General features: G+C 41.5%; 1 protein-coding gene across 1 annotated transcript in view; it reads right to left on the reverse strand.

Moving 5' to 3' along the window:
• Window positions 1-18,176, reverse strand: part of TDRKH (tudor and KH domain containing) — a 31,559-nt gene that overhangs the window by 3,158 nt on the left and 10,225 nt on the right. The window contains exons 2-7 of the mRNA XM_057746948.1: window positions 4,450-4,586; window positions 3,617-3,723; window positions 2,814-3,003; window positions 1,977-2,116; window positions 1,545-1,866; window positions 127-287 (exon numbers count right to left, since the gene is read on the reverse strand). Coding sequence (XP_057602931.1) covers window positions 127-287; window positions 1,545-1,866; window positions 1,977-2,116; window positions 2,814-3,003; window positions 3,617-3,723; window positions 4,450-4,573 — 1,044 coding nt within the window. The 5' untranslated portion in view covers window positions 4,574-4,586. The remainder of the gene's footprint in view (window positions 1-126; window positions 288-1,544; window positions 1,867-1,976; window positions 2,117-2,813; window positions 3,004-3,616; window positions 3,724-4,449; window positions 4,587-18,176) is intronic.

An 18,176-nucleotide genomic window follows, 5' to 3' on the forward strand; every position in this document is an offset into this window, starting at 1 on the left:
ACCAGTGACTACCAGAAAGAAGAAAGAACAAGCTGCTCCTCCAAAGAAAAGGGAAGAAAATATGTCACAATGAAAAACATAGGCCCCTTTTCATCAAACCCCAGCCCTGTCCCTATGGCAACTCACCAGACTATTTTCATAGTGCTGTGTCATCTCACTAATAAGCTTATCCAGTTGCAGGCTGCGGGAGCCAATGATTTGGATCCAGAAGTGATTAGGATGTTCAGAGGCAGAGACATAGACTTCTAGGAATTCATCAGCATGGAAACTGAAATCCGGACTGGGGACTAACCACAGGAATAAGCAAGTTAAGCTGCAGAATCATTATTATCTAATATGGTGACCATTATCAGAATCATCTCTGGTTGAAATGGGAAGATTACATTGGGGGGTGGGGGTGGGGTGAGAGGTACAAATACCAAGTGGCTATTACCATTTAAAAATGGCTGGAGGGGGACTTCCCTGGTGGTGAAATGGTTAAGAATTCACCTGCCAATGCAGGGGACACGGGTTCCATCCCTGGTCTGGGAAGATCCCACATGCTGCAGGGCAATTAAGCCTGTGCACCACAACTGAGCCCCCAGGCCACAACTATTGAAGCCCGCATGCCTACAGCCTGTGCTCTGCAATGAGAAGCCACCACAATGAGTAGCCCGCGCACTAAAATGAAGAGTAGCCCCTGCTTGTTGCAACTAGAGAATGCTGGTGCATAGCAACAAAGACCTAATGCAGCCAATAAATAAATAAATAAATTTTTTTATTTTTTTTTATTTTTATTTTTTTTAAATAAATAAATTTTAAAAAATGGCTGGAGGAACAACTGGATGAATTATACAAGAACATCCTAAAGAAAAATACTAAGGTATGTTCTGTTCCTTTCTATGTAACTGAGTAATAAGAGTTCATTCACATTCTTAGTCATCTGCCATGTATTTAAATCAGTCACCAATTATAATGAAGGGAAATGTCCATATGCTAGCTGCAGCACAGACCAGGGAGAAGATACATGGACAGAATGTGGGCCTGTCCCAGATCCCATTCTACCACTGACTCATTATGTGACCCTGGACAAGTCTATGAACCTCTTAGGGGCCCTGGTCTTCCCTGCCCATCCCAGTACCTATGCATAGAAGAAAAAGCCCACAGCCTTTTTATTCTTCTTGAATGGTGTAGACTTTTAAAAATGGTAATAATTTAGGAAAAAAAGTCAGACTCACTCTTTTACTTATTTAAATAAATATGTTTGGAGAAAGAATACCATGTAATTCAACTATTTGATGTATTACTCACAGAATAGTTCCCTGTGAACTAGCATGTTTCTATATTGTTCTCTATAATTATTAGCTGGTTTGTATCCAGAAAAAAGTATTTGTGTTTAGTACTAATCCCAATAAAATATTACCATAAAGTCCCATCTGTGATTAAAGACTTCTAAGTGTAGTCAAAGAAAATAGAAATTATTTTTTTATTGTTTCCTATTTTGGGTTATCTAAGCCAGTGGTTCTATCTTCCGTATGGCTAATGGTTTTGCCTCTGTTACATACTTTCAAACATGGACGTCTCTGGACTGGTCTGGGGCCCAGACTTCTGAAAGCTGTCATCATTAGGTTTCTCCCAGGAACCCTCTTCTGGTCCTATAATAGCCATGTCACCACCTCCTTTGTGGGGAGGAACTGCCAGAGGTGCAGCCTGCTCCAAGCTAGTGCCAGTGTTTTTCCATAAAGCTGGCTCTCTAGCTCCATGTGGCTCTGTCACTTCCTCTCTTCTTACGCTGATTGGCTGCTTCCGCGGGACTCTGGTTTCTGCAGAATGAGCAATTCTCTTCCTAAGTTCCTCATCTTCTGAAACTTTCTCCAGTATCAAATGCTATGGTAAATAAGAGAAGGGATGATATCTATGTGGTCAGATATTGACCCAGGATGGAGTAAAGCATTCTTTTCACTCTTAGGTACATCTCAAATCTATCAGCTACTTGCCTTAGCTGCTGCCACTTCCTTCTGTGTTCCTGAGATTTTTATAAGTCTTGATAGTAGCAATGTCCCCTCTGATTCTTTGTCACAGGTTATTTTGGCTCCCGAGGCCTTACAGATAGAACGAATTGTCTCGCCGCCTCTCCCTGCATTGAATGATACATAAAAACCTGTCCTTCCCTCCTGGCTAACCTTAACTACTAGAGATATTACTAGGAGGGGAGAGTCAGTTCTCATTTTCAAACTAAACAGAATGTAAGATAGTGAATGGAAAGCAGGGGCTACCGAAACCCTTACTGTAATAAAGGAACACTGGATTATTTGTTCTATCCATTTTATTTAAATTCTACACATAGGCTAGGTTAATGCAGTCACGTCACTTCCATTTTTTGGCCACTCAGCATACTTTACATTCCCACTTCATTAGAAGATATCCTACACGGTGTGTGAAACACTAGACCAAGGACAGGCCATTTCTCTGCCTTTCACAGCAGCATAAGGAACGCTCTAGGGGAAGGCATAATAGGTGCTTTCTAGAGCACTGTCTTGAAAGATTTGGGATAAAATGAGCATCCTTAGCTTCCCTTTAAAAATCTAATACGAAGTAAATACATTTACCAGAACCCTTCTGGAATCTACTTGTAAGGTTAATTTCATACAACTTCTTGAGGTAATGAGTTTTGCACCACTGGTTCTGTAAAAAAGCAAAGCTCTGGTCTCAATGTCCCTGTCTTCTTCTCAGCAAGGTGAAGGGGAAGTAGGCCAGGAAAACCCTTGGGAAGGTGTGAAAGACAGGCAAAGGTAAACAGAAAGGAGACAGCAGAGGAAGCTGTCCAGTGGTACCTATGATTCTGCCCACAGATCTCTGGGGAACTGAGAGCTGCTCAGACACTGGGCTATTCTCTGTCAGGATCTGATGAATTGCTGCTTTGGCCTTGCACACCTGAACAGGAAAGCCACTGATCAGCAGCACCCGCTCATCTCCTACATCCTCTGTGTCCACATCGATCCGAGCACCTGTCTGTTTTCGTAGCTGCAGAGAAAAGGATATGTGGCAGTACGCTCTAGAAGAGCTCTCATCTGAGTCAGCTAAGGGTGCTCTAAGCCTAACCCTGGAGGTAGATGGAACTGGACACTGTAATCAGTGAAATCAGGGTGCTATAAGCAGTCCTCAATTACACATACTTATGGAAGGAGATTAGAGACAAACGTAACCCCAAACAGCAGTTAATCCAAAATGGTTTCTCTGTGTTTAGAATGTCCTTTCCCCCTTATTTGGATTAGAGAATCAATTATTTTATTTTCTTGACATTCCAAAAGAACAACAGGAGATGGTAAAAAGAATCAGGGAGCAATGAATTAGTTACTGTCAATTAATGAGAGTTCATAATTCCATAGTAGAAAGGAATGATTCAAGCTATATCAGGCTGAGAATCATCCAATTAAAAATTCCCATTTCAAGTTAAGTCACCCATTCTCTAGGGAGTAGAAGTACTCATTTCTGGAAGGAAAACAGCAGTCAGCTAAAAAATTCCTGTATTTCTTCTGTTTAAAATACACATACTGTGAGTGGGTTTTATGGAATGGGGACAGGAGGGAAAGCAGAATCAATCCCTGGGAAAGCCGTTGCCTGCTCACACACTTACCTGTTTAATATTGGCTCCTTGCCGGCCAATGATGAGCTTCACAGCCTCCTGGGGGACTCGCATCTCTATCTCAATGTCATCCTCTCCAACAAATGTCAGCCGCTCTTCTGCACAGATCATCAGATCAGACTTAGATAATACCCAAAGCTACTACCTGCCCTCCCGTGAACCTAGCTATCAAAAAGACATGGATGCAAGAGAGAAACTGAGGATCTCAACCATAAAGAGAAGAAGTAGCATCTGAGTGGGAATTAAAAGGTCCCAAGAGACCAGAAGATGGGCATTCTCTATGTGATGCTGTTTTCAAATGCTAAAATGGGAAAAGTCATTTGGCTCTGCAAGGAAGGGGTGATGGATTCTGGGCAAACTACTCCTCCCAAGACATGATTCCTGGAGAAGAATGAAGGCTAGAAGTTGCCTGAGGAGTCCGCTAGGCTCAGAACTTTTCTTGTTTGTACAAAATCATTTCTCTAAGTCCTACTTCCTAGGTCCAGTCTGTGGGGAAACTGGACCTGAGAGTTAGCCTTCCAACAATAGATGGAGAATATAAAAAAGAGTATGGGTATAAAAAAAAAAAAGAGAAAAAAACCATTGTACTGTTGGTGTTGCTGAAGGGAACAGATCAAAACAATTATCAAATGAGTTCTTTATTTCACAGATTAGCTTCACATCATCAACACAGAAAAAAACCCTTTGTTTCAAAGATCCCTCACAGAAAGCTAATTACATCCCAACAAATGATACCAACTCTGGAAGGAAAGTTTTCATTTCAATTTAACAAGGCCAGAACATAGTCTAAACATTTCCATATGTACAGCCATGGATTCACATACCTCTGCTTTCCCTATATCTGCGGTATAGGATATAGGCAACCGTTGCACTAGCTGGGATCCCGAGGCCCAGTGCTATTTTCTGAATAGTGGACAAATTTGTCCAAGAAGTCCGTTCAGTGGACATTTTTTGCTGTCTCCTGAAATAAGCAAATGAAGGAAAAGGAGCTTTCATACAATTTTTATGACAGAATGGGAACACATCACAATATTAGGAATACTACTGCCTAATTTCCCACTTCAAGAGCTTGAGCAGTCTCAAAGTCTACTTCCTGTGAAAGGTCTCAGAGTATTTTTTTTAAAGTTAGCTAAGGGACACATACACATACAACTAGATAGAAGGATACGTCTCCCTCCCCAATCCCTCAAAGAGAACTAAACATTGATCAGTTTTAAAAGACAAAGGAACAAAAAATTAAATAAATCAAATATTTTAAAAAATTTAGATTTCATATCAAACTATTTAAAATTTCTTATATGTACACTTCTGTGCCTCCTGGCCTTTCCAGAAGCTGTTGCCTCTGCAAGGAATGGCTTTCTAGGCCTAGTTTTAGGCTTTGCTACACTTTCACTTTTCTTTCTTGGAAGTGTGGTCTATTTACTATCTGTACTTCTTATTTCTACTTACTCCTCAACTAACAGTGAAATGGGGTTCTCTCTTGCTCCTTCATCAAAACTACAACTTCCCAGGTAATCAGCCTAGATGGCATATATAAGCCATCTTACCTCTGTGTCCTGTTTCCCATGATTTCTCCTATTTACCTGGAGGAGTCTCCTGAATTTTGAGCTTGTCTTCTACTGGCCTCTTACCATTGCTACTGGCACTCTGCTCTCTTTGGGCAATTTTATCCATACTTGAAGCTTGATCTACTACCTATATGCTAATGACTCCAATACTGTACCTGAACTGATTCAGAAGCTCATCAAATCTCATTTAGACCACTGCAATGGCTGTCTTGCTATTAGTCTCCCTCTGAGACTGTATCTTCATTTTATTGCCAAGCATATCTTACTATGTCCCTCACTCTATTTCCTTATTCCATGTACCTTCTCATCCTCCCAGTTATTTCATACTGTTTTCAAACCTCTAGTGTTTCCTCCTCCATCCCCTCTCTCAACTGATGTCTTTGCTTCATATTTCACTGAGAAAGTAAAGCATTCAGAGAAAATACTAACAAAATTCCAAACTGACCCACCTACCTCCATCTGTGCCTAAATATTCTATCTTCTTTCCTGTGGCCATTCATGAACTCTCTCTGCTCCTAGCACTGAAGTCTCTCACATAAACGGTACTCTCCTTCCTTATCCTGCATTATTAATGTTTACCTCTCTACTGAATCTTTCCATCAGCAGACAAACATGCTATTATTTCTCCTTTTTTAAAGAAAATCCTTTCTCAGTTCCACTTATTCCTCCAAGTACTACTCATTTCTTTCCTTCCTTTTACAAGAAAACTCAGTGTCAAATACTTCTGTGCTCAATTTCTCTTCTTGAATCCACTTTTACGGCTCTTGTCAAGGTCACCAGTGACTTGGATTTGCTAAATCCAATGATCAATTCTCAGTCTTCCCTTTACCCCCACCCCCCAAGCCTCCCAGGGTCTAGCATAGCTGGTGACTCCCTCTTCTCTGACACTTTCTTCTCTTGGCTTCACAGCACTCTTTCCTGGTTTTTCCTTCTCCCTTTCTGGCTGCTCCACTAGTCTCCTTTGCTGGTTCCTTCTCCTTTTTCTAACCTCTAAACATTGGAGTGCCCCAGGGCTCTGTCCTTTGCCCTCTTTGTTTACCTCACTACTTTGGGGATCTCATCAAGTCTCATTCGGTCTTGACTGTAAACCCCATCTATATGCTGATTTAACTCCCAAATTCATAGATCTAGTTAGGATCATTCCCATGAACTCCAGGTGTGCATATCCAACTGCCTATGAGATGTCTCCATTTGATGTTTAATAGGCATCTCAAACTTGGTGCAACACCTAGCTCCTGATCTTAGCCACTTCTGTAGTCTTTGCCATCTCAGTTAATGGCATCTCAGTTAACTCCATTCTTTCAGTTCCTCAGGCTAAAAATCTTACTCTTCTTCCCCTCAAACAGTACATCCATCCTGTCAGAAAATCCTATTTGTTCTACCTTCAAATTATCCAAAATCTGATCACTTTTTAACCTCTCCGCTGCTATGACCACCATTCTACTCTAAACCACCATTATCTCTTGTCTAGAGTATTGCAACTGCTTCTTAATTACGTCCCTGCTTTTGCCATTGTCCAGTTTATTCCCAACACAATAGCTGGAGTAAGTGAAATAATGTTTTGCATCTGCTCAAATCCTTCCTCGGTTTTCCATTTCACTATGATTAAAAGTCAGTCATTATAATCACCTGCAAGGTGTTCATTTTGATTGTCTCTCCATTAGAAAGTTAACTCCCCAAAGGCAGGAATTTTTTTGTGTTTTGTTCCTCAGTACTTAGCACACAGTAGCCACCCAATAAATATTTGGTCAATGATAATTTGTTGAATGAATACACTTCCTCTTATTCTTCAGCAACCCTCCTGCCTACATGTAAGCTCAGTGGCATGAAAGTTTCTCTATAATCTCTGCCTACCATCTTCACAACCTTATATTCTAACCCTACCTCCACTAGGGGAACAGGAATGTGCTCTCTTAAGTATCCTTGCTCTGATGTATGTCACTTCTGTCTTCAAAGTCTTACTCCTTAGCCCATCAACACACTTACAACCATTCTGTTTTTCACTTTAATAAATTACACGTGATGAAATAAAAATTCATATTCTAAGGCAAGTCAAAGATAATTTAAACATAAAAAATTTTTTCTGCCCCTTCGCCTCCTCTCTCTACTGTGCATTGTGTATCTGCACCACACGTCGACCAAACCTCCCCATTGGTAGAAATACCTGCCCAACTATAAAGCGTAACAGATTTTGTTTCATTGATATTTTCCTGATTATTTACCAGGCTAGGCATCATTTCATATGTTCATTGTCCTCCCAGGTTCCTCTTCTCTGAATTATTTATTCTTAGCCTTTCCCCATTGGGGTGAGGGCAGCGTCTGCCTTCTGTTATTAATGTGTAGACCTTGATACTAATATTAGCTCCATTGTATATTGAATGCATTGCAAATATCCTCTCTATTTGTAGCTTGTCTTTTAACTTTTTTATAATCTCTATGGTACAGAAGTTGAAAATTTTAATGTAGTAAAATGTAACATTCTCTTCCTTTATGGCTTTTATGCTTGTGTCTTGAAGTAATAAAGATGCCCTCTCATATAAAAAAAAAAAAAGTGTAACATTCTTGGGGAGCTAGACTCAGAAGCAGCACACACTCAGTCCACCACACTGTGCTCATAATGCTGTTCAGATTATATCTCATACCTGAATTTGGCTGCCAGATTAATAATGGGAAATTGCACCTCAAAGGCCAAACAGCTGCCATGCAGACAGCCAGCCACCAGCTGGGTTTATGTATGCTTGCAAATACTTAATTGGAAATTAGAGGAAAGCACACCCTGAAATGGCCAAGACTGGGTTCTCTTTTTGGTATTCCAAAACTGACTTTTTGCATGCAGTTAAAGCTGGCAGTCTCCTGGATCTCTGCCTGCAGGGTCTACTGGAAACAGTGGTAAGAGTTTCTCTTTTAAAAATTAGGTTAGCAGGGAGAAATATTTGTATAGGGCTAACTTTTTGTAGCTTTGGATCCTTTAAAACTTCCAAATTGTTAAAATTTTAGAGAACTCTCATCTTAAATTATTGTACCTATTTTAATTGATTTGCAGAAGCCCCACAGGCTTCAAAAATTTCAAAATAGCCTCATTGAAAGATCTGTTGTAGAAGGCTAGTGAAAGATTAATATAAAAGATTAATGGTACCTAAAACTTTAACTACTGCTCCCCTCTATCCTCCTTTGAGTACTCATTCTAGTAATCCTCTATCTGAACTGCCTTTCCAATCTGAAGACACTATTAAACAGTTACCTTTAGAAATGGGATCAAATGAGGAATGTAAGTTGGTGCAGCCACTATAGGAAACAGTATGAAAGTTCCTCAGGAAACTAAAAATAAAATTACCATATGATCCACCAATCCCGCTCCTGGGCATATACCTGGACAAAACTATAATCCAAAAAGATACATGCAAGGAGCGGAGTCAAGATGGCGGCATGGGAAGACACAGAGTTGCACATCTCCACACAACTAGATCAGTTGCCAGAGGCTGGTGGGGGACCTGAGGCCCAAGGAGACCAGAGGAAGCCCTGAGCAACTGGGCAGGATGTAGGGGAAGTCGGGGGAGTGGAGAAGTGGAAACCAGACAGGATCGGTGCCCCTGGGGGGTGGCTGGGTAAGAAGGGACGTTCTCGCCTGGAGAGACCCTCGGGGTCTAGGGGGGTTGGGGGACCACATCTGGGTTTCTCCTGCCCAGTTGGCCAGGAGGGCTGCTGGCTCCTGGGCCTGGGAGCCTGCTGGGCTCCCCAGAGGGGTCCTCCACCCTCCAAGCCCCCTCCAGGCCACCTGGGTCCTAGGGATGGAGGAGGGAGGGAGGAAGGGCAAAGAGGTGGACTGGTGGGGGAGCCTTTGAGATCATAGGACTAGGGAGGCGAGAGGGCATTTCCCCTGCCCATTTGGCTGGGGAAGCCGCCTGGGCTCCCGGGCCTGGCCCTTCACTCTATGGGGCCCCCTCCAGGCATGTGGGTCCTAGGGGCATGGGAGGGAGGGAGAATGAGGAAGAGGAAGAGAGGCAAACAGTGGGGGTGGGAAGGGACTTCTCAAGACCAGAAGAATAGGGGAGGCCCTGCTGGGTATTCCTTCCGGGCAGGTACTCCACCTTCCAAAGGCTCCTCCGGGCTGTTGGTCCTAGGGGTGTAGGAGGGAAGCGGTGGGGGGAGAAGAAGAGAGGCAGAAGAGGGGAGGGACCCTCTGGGATCATAGGATCGGGGGAGGAGCGGAAGGCATTTCTGCTGCCCACTGGCCTGGGAAGCCTGCTGGGCTCCCAGGCCTGGTCTCCAACTCTCCAGGGCCTCCTCTGAGACACGTTGGTCCTGGGGGCATAGGAACATGGCAGGGGAAGAGGAAGGGGGCAGACCACTGGCAGGACGTTCTGGGATTGGAGGACTAGCAGAGGTGTGGAGGGCCCTTCCCCTGCCCACTTGGGCCTGGTGGGCCTGCTGGGCTCCCGAGTCTGGTCCCTGGTTCTCTGGGGCCCTCTCTGGTTGCATGGGTCCTACAGGCATGGGAGGGAAGGAGGAGAGGGGAAGAAGAAGAGAGGCAGACAGTGGTGGGGGGGACCTTACAGGACCAGAGGATCAGGGGAGACGCTACAGGAAATGTCCCTATCCACTTGGCACCAGGAAGCCTGCTGTGCTCCCAGGCCTGATCTTTAGTCCTCCAAGGGCCCCCGTAGGTCACACTGGTCCTAGGGGTGTAGAAGGAAAGCAGGGGAGAAGAGGAGAGGCGGGCAGGGGAGGGGACCCTCTGGGATTGAGGATCGAGGGAGGTGAGGAAGGTATTTCCACTGCCCACTAGCCCTGGGAAGCCTGCTGGGCTCACGACCTGGTCCTTCACACTCCGGGGCCCCTCCAGCTGCTTGGATGTCTAGATGAGTGGGAGGGAGGGAGGGAGGAGGGGGAAGAGGAAGAGAGGCAGACAGGGACCCTCCGAGACTGGGAGATCTGGGGAAGTGCCACAGGCGTTTCCCTAGCCCAGTTGGCCCTGGGAAGCCTGTTAGGTGTCAGAGTCTGGTCTCCTGCCTTCCAGTACCCCCTCCAGCTGTGAGGGTCCTAGGGGAATAGAAGGGAGGGGGTGGGGAAGAAAAGAGGACAAGGGGGAGGTACCCTCTGAGATCAGAGGAGTGGGGTAAGTACCTAGCATTTCTCTCACCAACTCAGGCCCAGGAAGCCTGCTGGGTATCTGGACCTGGTCCTTTGCCGCCAGGACCAGAGGCATTCCTGGGCCCCTCAGCCTCATTGGGCCTAAGCTCCATTCCCTATTACCCCTAGGGCCTTTTCTAAGCATAGGCCCCGCCCACTGCCTAACCCCCACCCTTTCCTAAGCCCCGCCCTCACAGCCAAGGCCTTTTCTGGCTTTTTTCTTCTTTTTTCTTTCTTCCATTTTTCTTTTTCCCACATCCTCACTTCGGCTATTGCAGTTGTTTTACTTTCCAGTTGTTGCTCCATCTATTTTTAAAAAAATTTTTTGTAACACATCTGTTAGTTTCCTATTCTTATTGTATTTTTTATCTTGCCTTTGTTCTGCTGTTCTACTACTTTTTTTTCTTTTTCCTTTTTTTCCTTTTCCTGCTCCACACGGTTGTGAGATCTTGATTCACAAGCCCCGGGTCAGGCCTGAGCTCCTGAGGTGGGAGCTCTAAGTCCAAAACATTGGACTAACAGGATACCCCAGACCCCAGGGAATATTCATCAGAGTGAGGTCTCCCAGAGGTCCTCACCTCACCTCAGCACTAAGACCCAGCTCTATTCAACAGCCTACAAACTCCAGTGCTTGAAATCTCAGGCCAAACACCCAGTGAGACAGGAACACAATCCCACCCATCCAAAGGAAGGGGAAAAATGAGAAGACAAAAAAATGTCACAGATGAAGGAACAAGCTAAAAACACACAAGACCAAATAAATGAAGAAGAAATAGGCAACCTAGCTGAAAAAGAACTCAGAGTAATGATAGTAAAGATGATCCAGAATCTCAGAAATAGAACTGAGAAAATACAAGAAATATTTAACAAAGATTTAGAAGAACTAAAGAAAAAACAATCAGAGATAAACAACACAATAACTGAAATGAAATATACACTGGAAAGTATCAATAACAGAATAACTGAGGCAGAGGAATGAATATAAGTGAGATGGAAGACAGAATGGTGGAAATAAATGCCAAGGAAGAGAATAAAGAAAAAAGAATGAAAACAATTGAGGATAGTCTTAGAGACCTCTGGGACAACATTAAATGCACTAACATTCAAATTATACGGGTCCCAGAAGAAGAAGAGAAAAAGAAAGGGTCTGAGAAAATATTTGACGAGATTATAGTGGAAAACTTCCCTAACATGGGAAAAGAAATATTCTCCCAAGTCCAGGAAACAGAGAGAGTCCCATTCAGGATTAACCCTAGAAGAAACACACCAAGACACATATTAGTCAAGTTAACAAAAATTAAGTTCAAAGAAAAAATATTAAAAGCAGCAAGGGAAAAACAAAAACTAACACACAAAAGAAACCTTATAAGGTTATCAGCTGATTTTTCTGCAGAAACTCTACAGGCCAGAAGGGAGCAGGATATAAAGTGATGAAAGAGAAAAACCTACAACCAAGATTACTCTGCCCAGCAAGGATCTCATTCAGATTTGACAGAGAAATCAAAAGCTTTACTGACAAGCAAAAGCTAAGAGAATTTAGCATCACCAAACCAACTTTACAACAAATGCTAAAGGAGATTCTCTAGGAGGGAAACATAAGAGAAGGAAAAAACCACAAAAACAAACCCAACACAATTAAGAAAATGGTAATAGGAACATACATATCGATAGTGACATTGAGTGTAAATGGATTAAATGCTTCAACCAAAAGACACAAATTGGCTGAATGGATACAAAAACAAGACCCACACATATGTTGTCTACAAGAGACCCATTTCAGACCTAGGGACACATACAGACTGAAAGTGAAGCGATGGGAAAAGATATTACATGCAACTAGAAATCAAAAGAAAGCTGGAGTAGCAGTACTCATATCAGATAAAACAGACTTTAAAATAAAGACTGTTACAAGAGATAAGGAAGGACACTACATGGTGATCAAAAGATCAATCCAAGAAGAAGATACAACACTTGTAAATATTTATGCACCAAACATAGGAGCACCTCAATACATAAGGCAAATACTAACAGCCATAAAAGCAGAAATCGACAGTAACACAATAATAGTAGCGGACTTTAATACCCCATTTACACCAATGGACAGATCATCCAAACAGAAAATAAACAAGGAAACACAAGCTTTAAATGACACAACAGACCAGATAGATTTAATTGATATTTATAGGACATTCCACCTGAAAGTGGCAAAATACACTTTTTTCTCAAGTGCATATGGAACATTCTTCAGGATAGATCACATCTTGGGTCACAAATCAAGTCTTGGAAAATTCAAGAAAACTGAAATCATATCAAGCATCTTTTCTGACCACAATGCTATGAGATTAGAAATCGACTACAGGAAAAAAACTGTAAAAAACACAAATACATGGAGGCTAAACAATGCACTACTAAATAACCAAGTGATCACTGAAGAAATCAAAGAAGAAATTAAAAAATACATATAAATAAATGACCATGAAAACACGATGACCCCAAACCTATGGGATGCAGCAAAAGCAGTTCTAAGAGGGAAGTTTATAGCAATTCAATCTCACCTCAAGAAACAAGAAAAATCTCAAGTAAACAATCTAGCCATACATCTGAAACAACCAGAGAAAGAAGAACAAAGAAAACCCAAAATCAGTAGAAGGAAAGAAATCATAAAGATCAGAGCACAAAAAAATGAAATAGAAACGAAGAAAACAATAGCAAAGATCAATAAAACTAAAAGTTGGTTCTTTGAGAAGATAAACAAAATTGATAAACCTTTAACCAGACTCATCAAGAAAAAAAAGGAGAGGACACTAATCAATAAAATTAGAAATGAAAAAGGAGAAATCACAACTGACACCACAGACATACAAAGGATTAAAAGAGACTCCTATAAACAACTCTATGCCAATAAAATGGACAACCTCGAAGAAATGGACAAATTCTTGGAAAGGTACAATTTTCCAAGACTGAATCAGGAAGAATTAGAAAATATAAACAGACCTATCACAAGTAATGAAACTGAAACTGTAATAAAAAAATCTTCCAACAAACAAAAGTCCAGGACTAGATGGCTTCACAGGTGAATTATATCAAACACTTAGAGAAGAGCTAACACCTACTCTTCTCAAACTCTTCCAAAAAACTGCAGAGGGAGGAACACTCCCAAATTCATTCCATGAGGCCACCATCACCCGGATACCAAAATCAGACAAAGACAGCACAAAAAAAGAAAATTATAGACCAATATCACTGATGAACACAGATGCAAAAATCCTCAACAAAATACTAGCAAACAGAATCCAACAACACATTAAAAGGATCATACACCATGATCAGGTGGGCTTTATCCCTGGAATGCAAGGATTCTTCAATATACGCAAATCAATCAATGTGATACACCATATTAACAAACTGAAGGATAAAAACCACATGATCATCTCTATAGATGCAGAAAAAGCTTTTGACAAAATTCAACACCCATTTATGATAAAAACTCTCCAGAAAATGGGCAGAGACAGAAACTACCTCAACAAAATAAAGGACATATATGATAAATCCACAGTAAACACTGTCCTCAATAGTGAAAAACTGAAAGCATTTCCACTAAGGTTAGGAACAAGACAACGATGTCCACTCTCACCACTCTTATTCAACATAGTTTTGGAAGTCCTAGCCACGGCAATCAGAGAAGAAAAAGAAGTAAAAGGAATACAAATTGGAAAAGAAGTAAAACTGTCACTGTTTTCAGATGATATACTATACACAGAAAATCCTAAAGATATCACCAGAAAACTACTAGAACTAATCAATGAATTTGGAAAAGTTTCAGGACACAGAATTAATGCACAGAAATCACTTGCATTCCTATACACTAACAATGCAAAATCAGAAAGAGAAATAAAGGAAACAGTCCCCTTTACCATCACAACAAAAAGAATAAAATACCTAGGCACAAACCTACCTAAGGATACAAAAGACTTGTATTCAGAAAACTATAAAATACTGATGAAAGAAATCAAAGATGACATGAACAGATGGAGAAATATACCATGTTCTTGGATTGGAAGAATCAACATTGTGAAAATGACTATACTACCCAAAGCAATCTACAGATTCAGTGAAATCCCTATTAAATTACCAATGGCATTCTTCACAGAATTAGAACAAAAAATTTTACAATTTGTGTGGAAACACAAAAGACCCCGAATAGCCAAAGCAATACTGAGAAAGAAAAATGGAGCCAGAGGAATCAGGCTACCTGATTTCAGACTATATTACAAGGCTACAGTAATCAAGACAAGTATGGTACTGGCACAAAAACAAATATAGATGAATGGAACAGGATAGAAAGCCCAGAGATAAAGCCACACACATATAGTCACCTAATATATGACAAAGGAGGCAAGAACATACAATGGAGAAAAGACAGCCTCTTCAATAAGTGGTGCTGGGAAAACTGGACAGCTACATGTAAAAGAATGAAACTAGAACACTACCTAACACCGTACACAAAAATAAACTCAAAATGGATTAAAGACCTAAATGTAAGACTGGACACTATAAAATTCTTAGAGGAAAATATAGGCAGAACACTCTATGACATAAATCATAGCTAGATCCTTTTCGACCCACCTCCCAGAATAATGGAAATAAAAACAAAAATAAACAAATGAGACCTAATGAAACTTAAAAGCTTTTGCACAGCAAAGAAAACCATAAACAAGACAAGACAACCCTCAGAATGGGAGAAAATATTTGTAAATGAAGCAACTGACAAAGGATTAATCTCCAAAACACACAAGCAGCACAATATCAAAAAAACAAATAACCCAATCCAGAAATGGGCAGAAGATCTAAACAGACATTTCTCCAAGGAAGACATACAGATGGCCAACAGACACATGAAAAGATATCACTAATCACTAGAGAAATGCAAATCAAAACCACAATGAGGTTATCACCTCACACCAGTCAGAATGGCCATCATCAAAAAATCTAGAAACAATAAATGCTGGAGAGGTGTGGAGAAAAGGGAACCCTCCTGCACTGTTGGTGGAAATGTAAATTGATACAGCCACTATGGAAAACAGTATGGAGGCTCCTTAAAAAACTAAAAATAGAACTACCATATAACCCAGCAATCCCACTCCTGGACATATACCTGGAGAAAACCATAATTCAAAAAGATACATGTACTACAATGTTCATTTCAGCACTATTTACAATAGCCAAGACATGGAAACAACCTAAATGCCCATCGACAGATGAATGGATAAAGAAGATGTGGCACATATATACAATGGAATATTACTCGGCCATAAAAAGGGATGGAATTGAGCTATTCATAGTGAGGTGGATGGACCTAGAGTCTGTCATACAGAGTAAAGTAAGCCAGAAAGAGAAAAACAAACACATATATACGAAATCTAGAAAAATGGTACTGATGAACCTAGTGGCAGGATAGGAATAGAGATGCAGACGTAGAGAACGGACTTGAGGACACTGGGGGGAGAGGAAGCTGGGACGTAGTGAGAGAGCAGCATGGACATATACACACTAGCAAATGTAAAATAGATGGCTAGTGGGAAGCTACTACAGAGCACAGGGAGACCAGTTTGATCCTCTGTGAAGACTTAAAGGGGTGGGATAGGGAGGTTGGGAGGGAGGCTCAAAAGGGATGGGATATGGGGATATATGTATACATGTGGCTCTTTCCCTTTGTTGTACAGCAGAAACTGACACAACAGTGTAAAGCAATTATACTCCAATAAAGATTAAAAAAAAAAAGATACATGCACCCCTATGGTCACAGCAGCACTGTTCACAATAGCCAAGACATGGAAATAACCTAAATGCCTATCGACAGATGAATGGATAAAGGAGATGTAGTACATATATACAACAGAATACTACTCAACCATAAAAAGAATAAAATAATGCCATTTGCAGTAACATGGATGCAACTAAAGATTATCACACTAAGTGAAGTCAAGTCAGAAAGAGAAAGACAAATACCATATGATATCACTTATATGTGGAATCTAAAATATGGTGCAAATGAACCTATTTACAAAACAGAAATAGACTCACAGACATAGGTATCAGACTTGTGCTTGCCAAAGGAGAGGGAGGGAGGGAGAGGGATGGACTGGGAAATTGGGCTTGGTAGCTTCAAACTATTACATTTAGGATGAATAAACAAGGTCCTACTATAGCTCAGGGAAGTATATCTCCTAGGATAAACCATAATGGAAATGAATATTAAAAAATAATATCTATATGTGTAAAGCTGAGTCGCTTTGCTGTACAGCAGGGATTGGCACAACATTGTAAATCAACTATATTTCAATAAAAAAAAAAAAAAAGAAATGGGACTGAGGCTGCAGGCCATAGTTAAAGAATTTCTTAAACCCAGGAAAGATCCTCAGAAGTGTCTGTAAGTGGATTATCAAGATGGGAGGCCACTGGTCTGACTAAACTGACCATAGCTGATATTCAGAGCCTGATAGGACAATGCCCTTGTCCCCTAAGCTAAATGAGGGAATGTAAAATTCCAACATAGGTGAATGGGTATGTCAGTCCAATTCTTTAAGAAACTGAAAACAACTGTCCTTGTTTTAAAATTCTAGTCTTTACAGGACAAGAGGTGTGGCTCCAGAAACAATACAAAACCCACCAATCCTTTTACCACTCCCCAAACCTCACCTATCAAGAGGATTTTAAGTATTGAAAAACAAAAATTTAGCTTTTAAGGAACAAAGTCCTCTAGGAGGAAAGTGCCTTTCTCCTCCTATGCCTTTGAGATGCAAAAATTCTATTTGGTCTACTTCAGAAACTTTTTTTTTTTCCCAATTATTTTTTCTTTCTTTTTTTTTGGTGCGCCAAAAAAGTATATTGCTTTTTAGCATAATGAAGAACTGACCCTGTGAATTATCACCCTGTGAAACAGTAAATTCCAGGCTTCTGAGGATATATGCAAAACTAAAGACAGCCACCAATGTCCAGATTGTACAGCAGTTCATGCCTCCAGCAGGGAACTATAACTGCAGTCAGCTCTAACTCCAAGGGTGGTCTTCTCCAGAAACTCTTATCTGCAGCATCTTTTTTTTTTTTTAATCTTTTTTTGGCCATGCTGCACGTCTTGTGGCATGTTAGTTCCCCCACAAGGGATCGAATCCAGGCTGCCTGCAATGGAAGCACAGACCACCAGGAAATTCCCTGGACCATCTTTTGAAAACAAAAATTTCATGCAAATCAAAACTACAATGATGCACTACCTCCCACTGTGCTGAATGGTCATCATTAAAATGTCTACAGGGTTGGGTGGGGGGAGACAAGATAGTGGAGTAGAAGGTCTTGAGCTTACCTCCTCTCATGAAAACACCAAAATCACAGCTAACTGCTGAACAACTATCAACAAAAGACTCAAACCTACCAAAAGAGATATTCTACATCCAAAGACAAAGAAGAAGCCACAATGAGATGGTAGGAGGGGTGTTTTTGAGATTATAATCAAATCCCATACCCACTGGGTAGGCAACCCACAAACTGGAAAATATATCGCAGAGGTTCTCCCACAGGAGTAAGAATTCTGAGCCCCTTGTCAGGCTCCACAGCCTTGGGGTCTGGCATTGGGAGGAGGAGCCCCAAAAGCATTTGGCTAGGCCAGTGGGGCTTCAGTGCAGGAGTTACACAGGACTGGGGGAAACAGAGACAACACTCTTGGAGGGCACATGCAAGGCTTCACGTGCACTGGGACTCAGGGCAAAGCAGTGACTCCATAGGAGCCTGGGCCAGACCTACCTGTGGGTCTTGGAGGGTCTCCTGGGGAGGCAGAGGTCAGCTGTGGCTCACCATGG

This window comes from Hippopotamus amphibius, chromosome 1 (genome assembly GCF_030028045.1).
Source record: "Hippopotamus amphibius kiboko isolate mHipAmp2 chromosome 1, mHipAmp2.hap2, whole genome shotgun sequence".
NCBI classification, from domain to species: Eukaryota; Metazoa; Chordata; class Mammalia; order Artiodactyla; family Hippopotamidae; genus Hippopotamus; species Hippopotamus amphibius.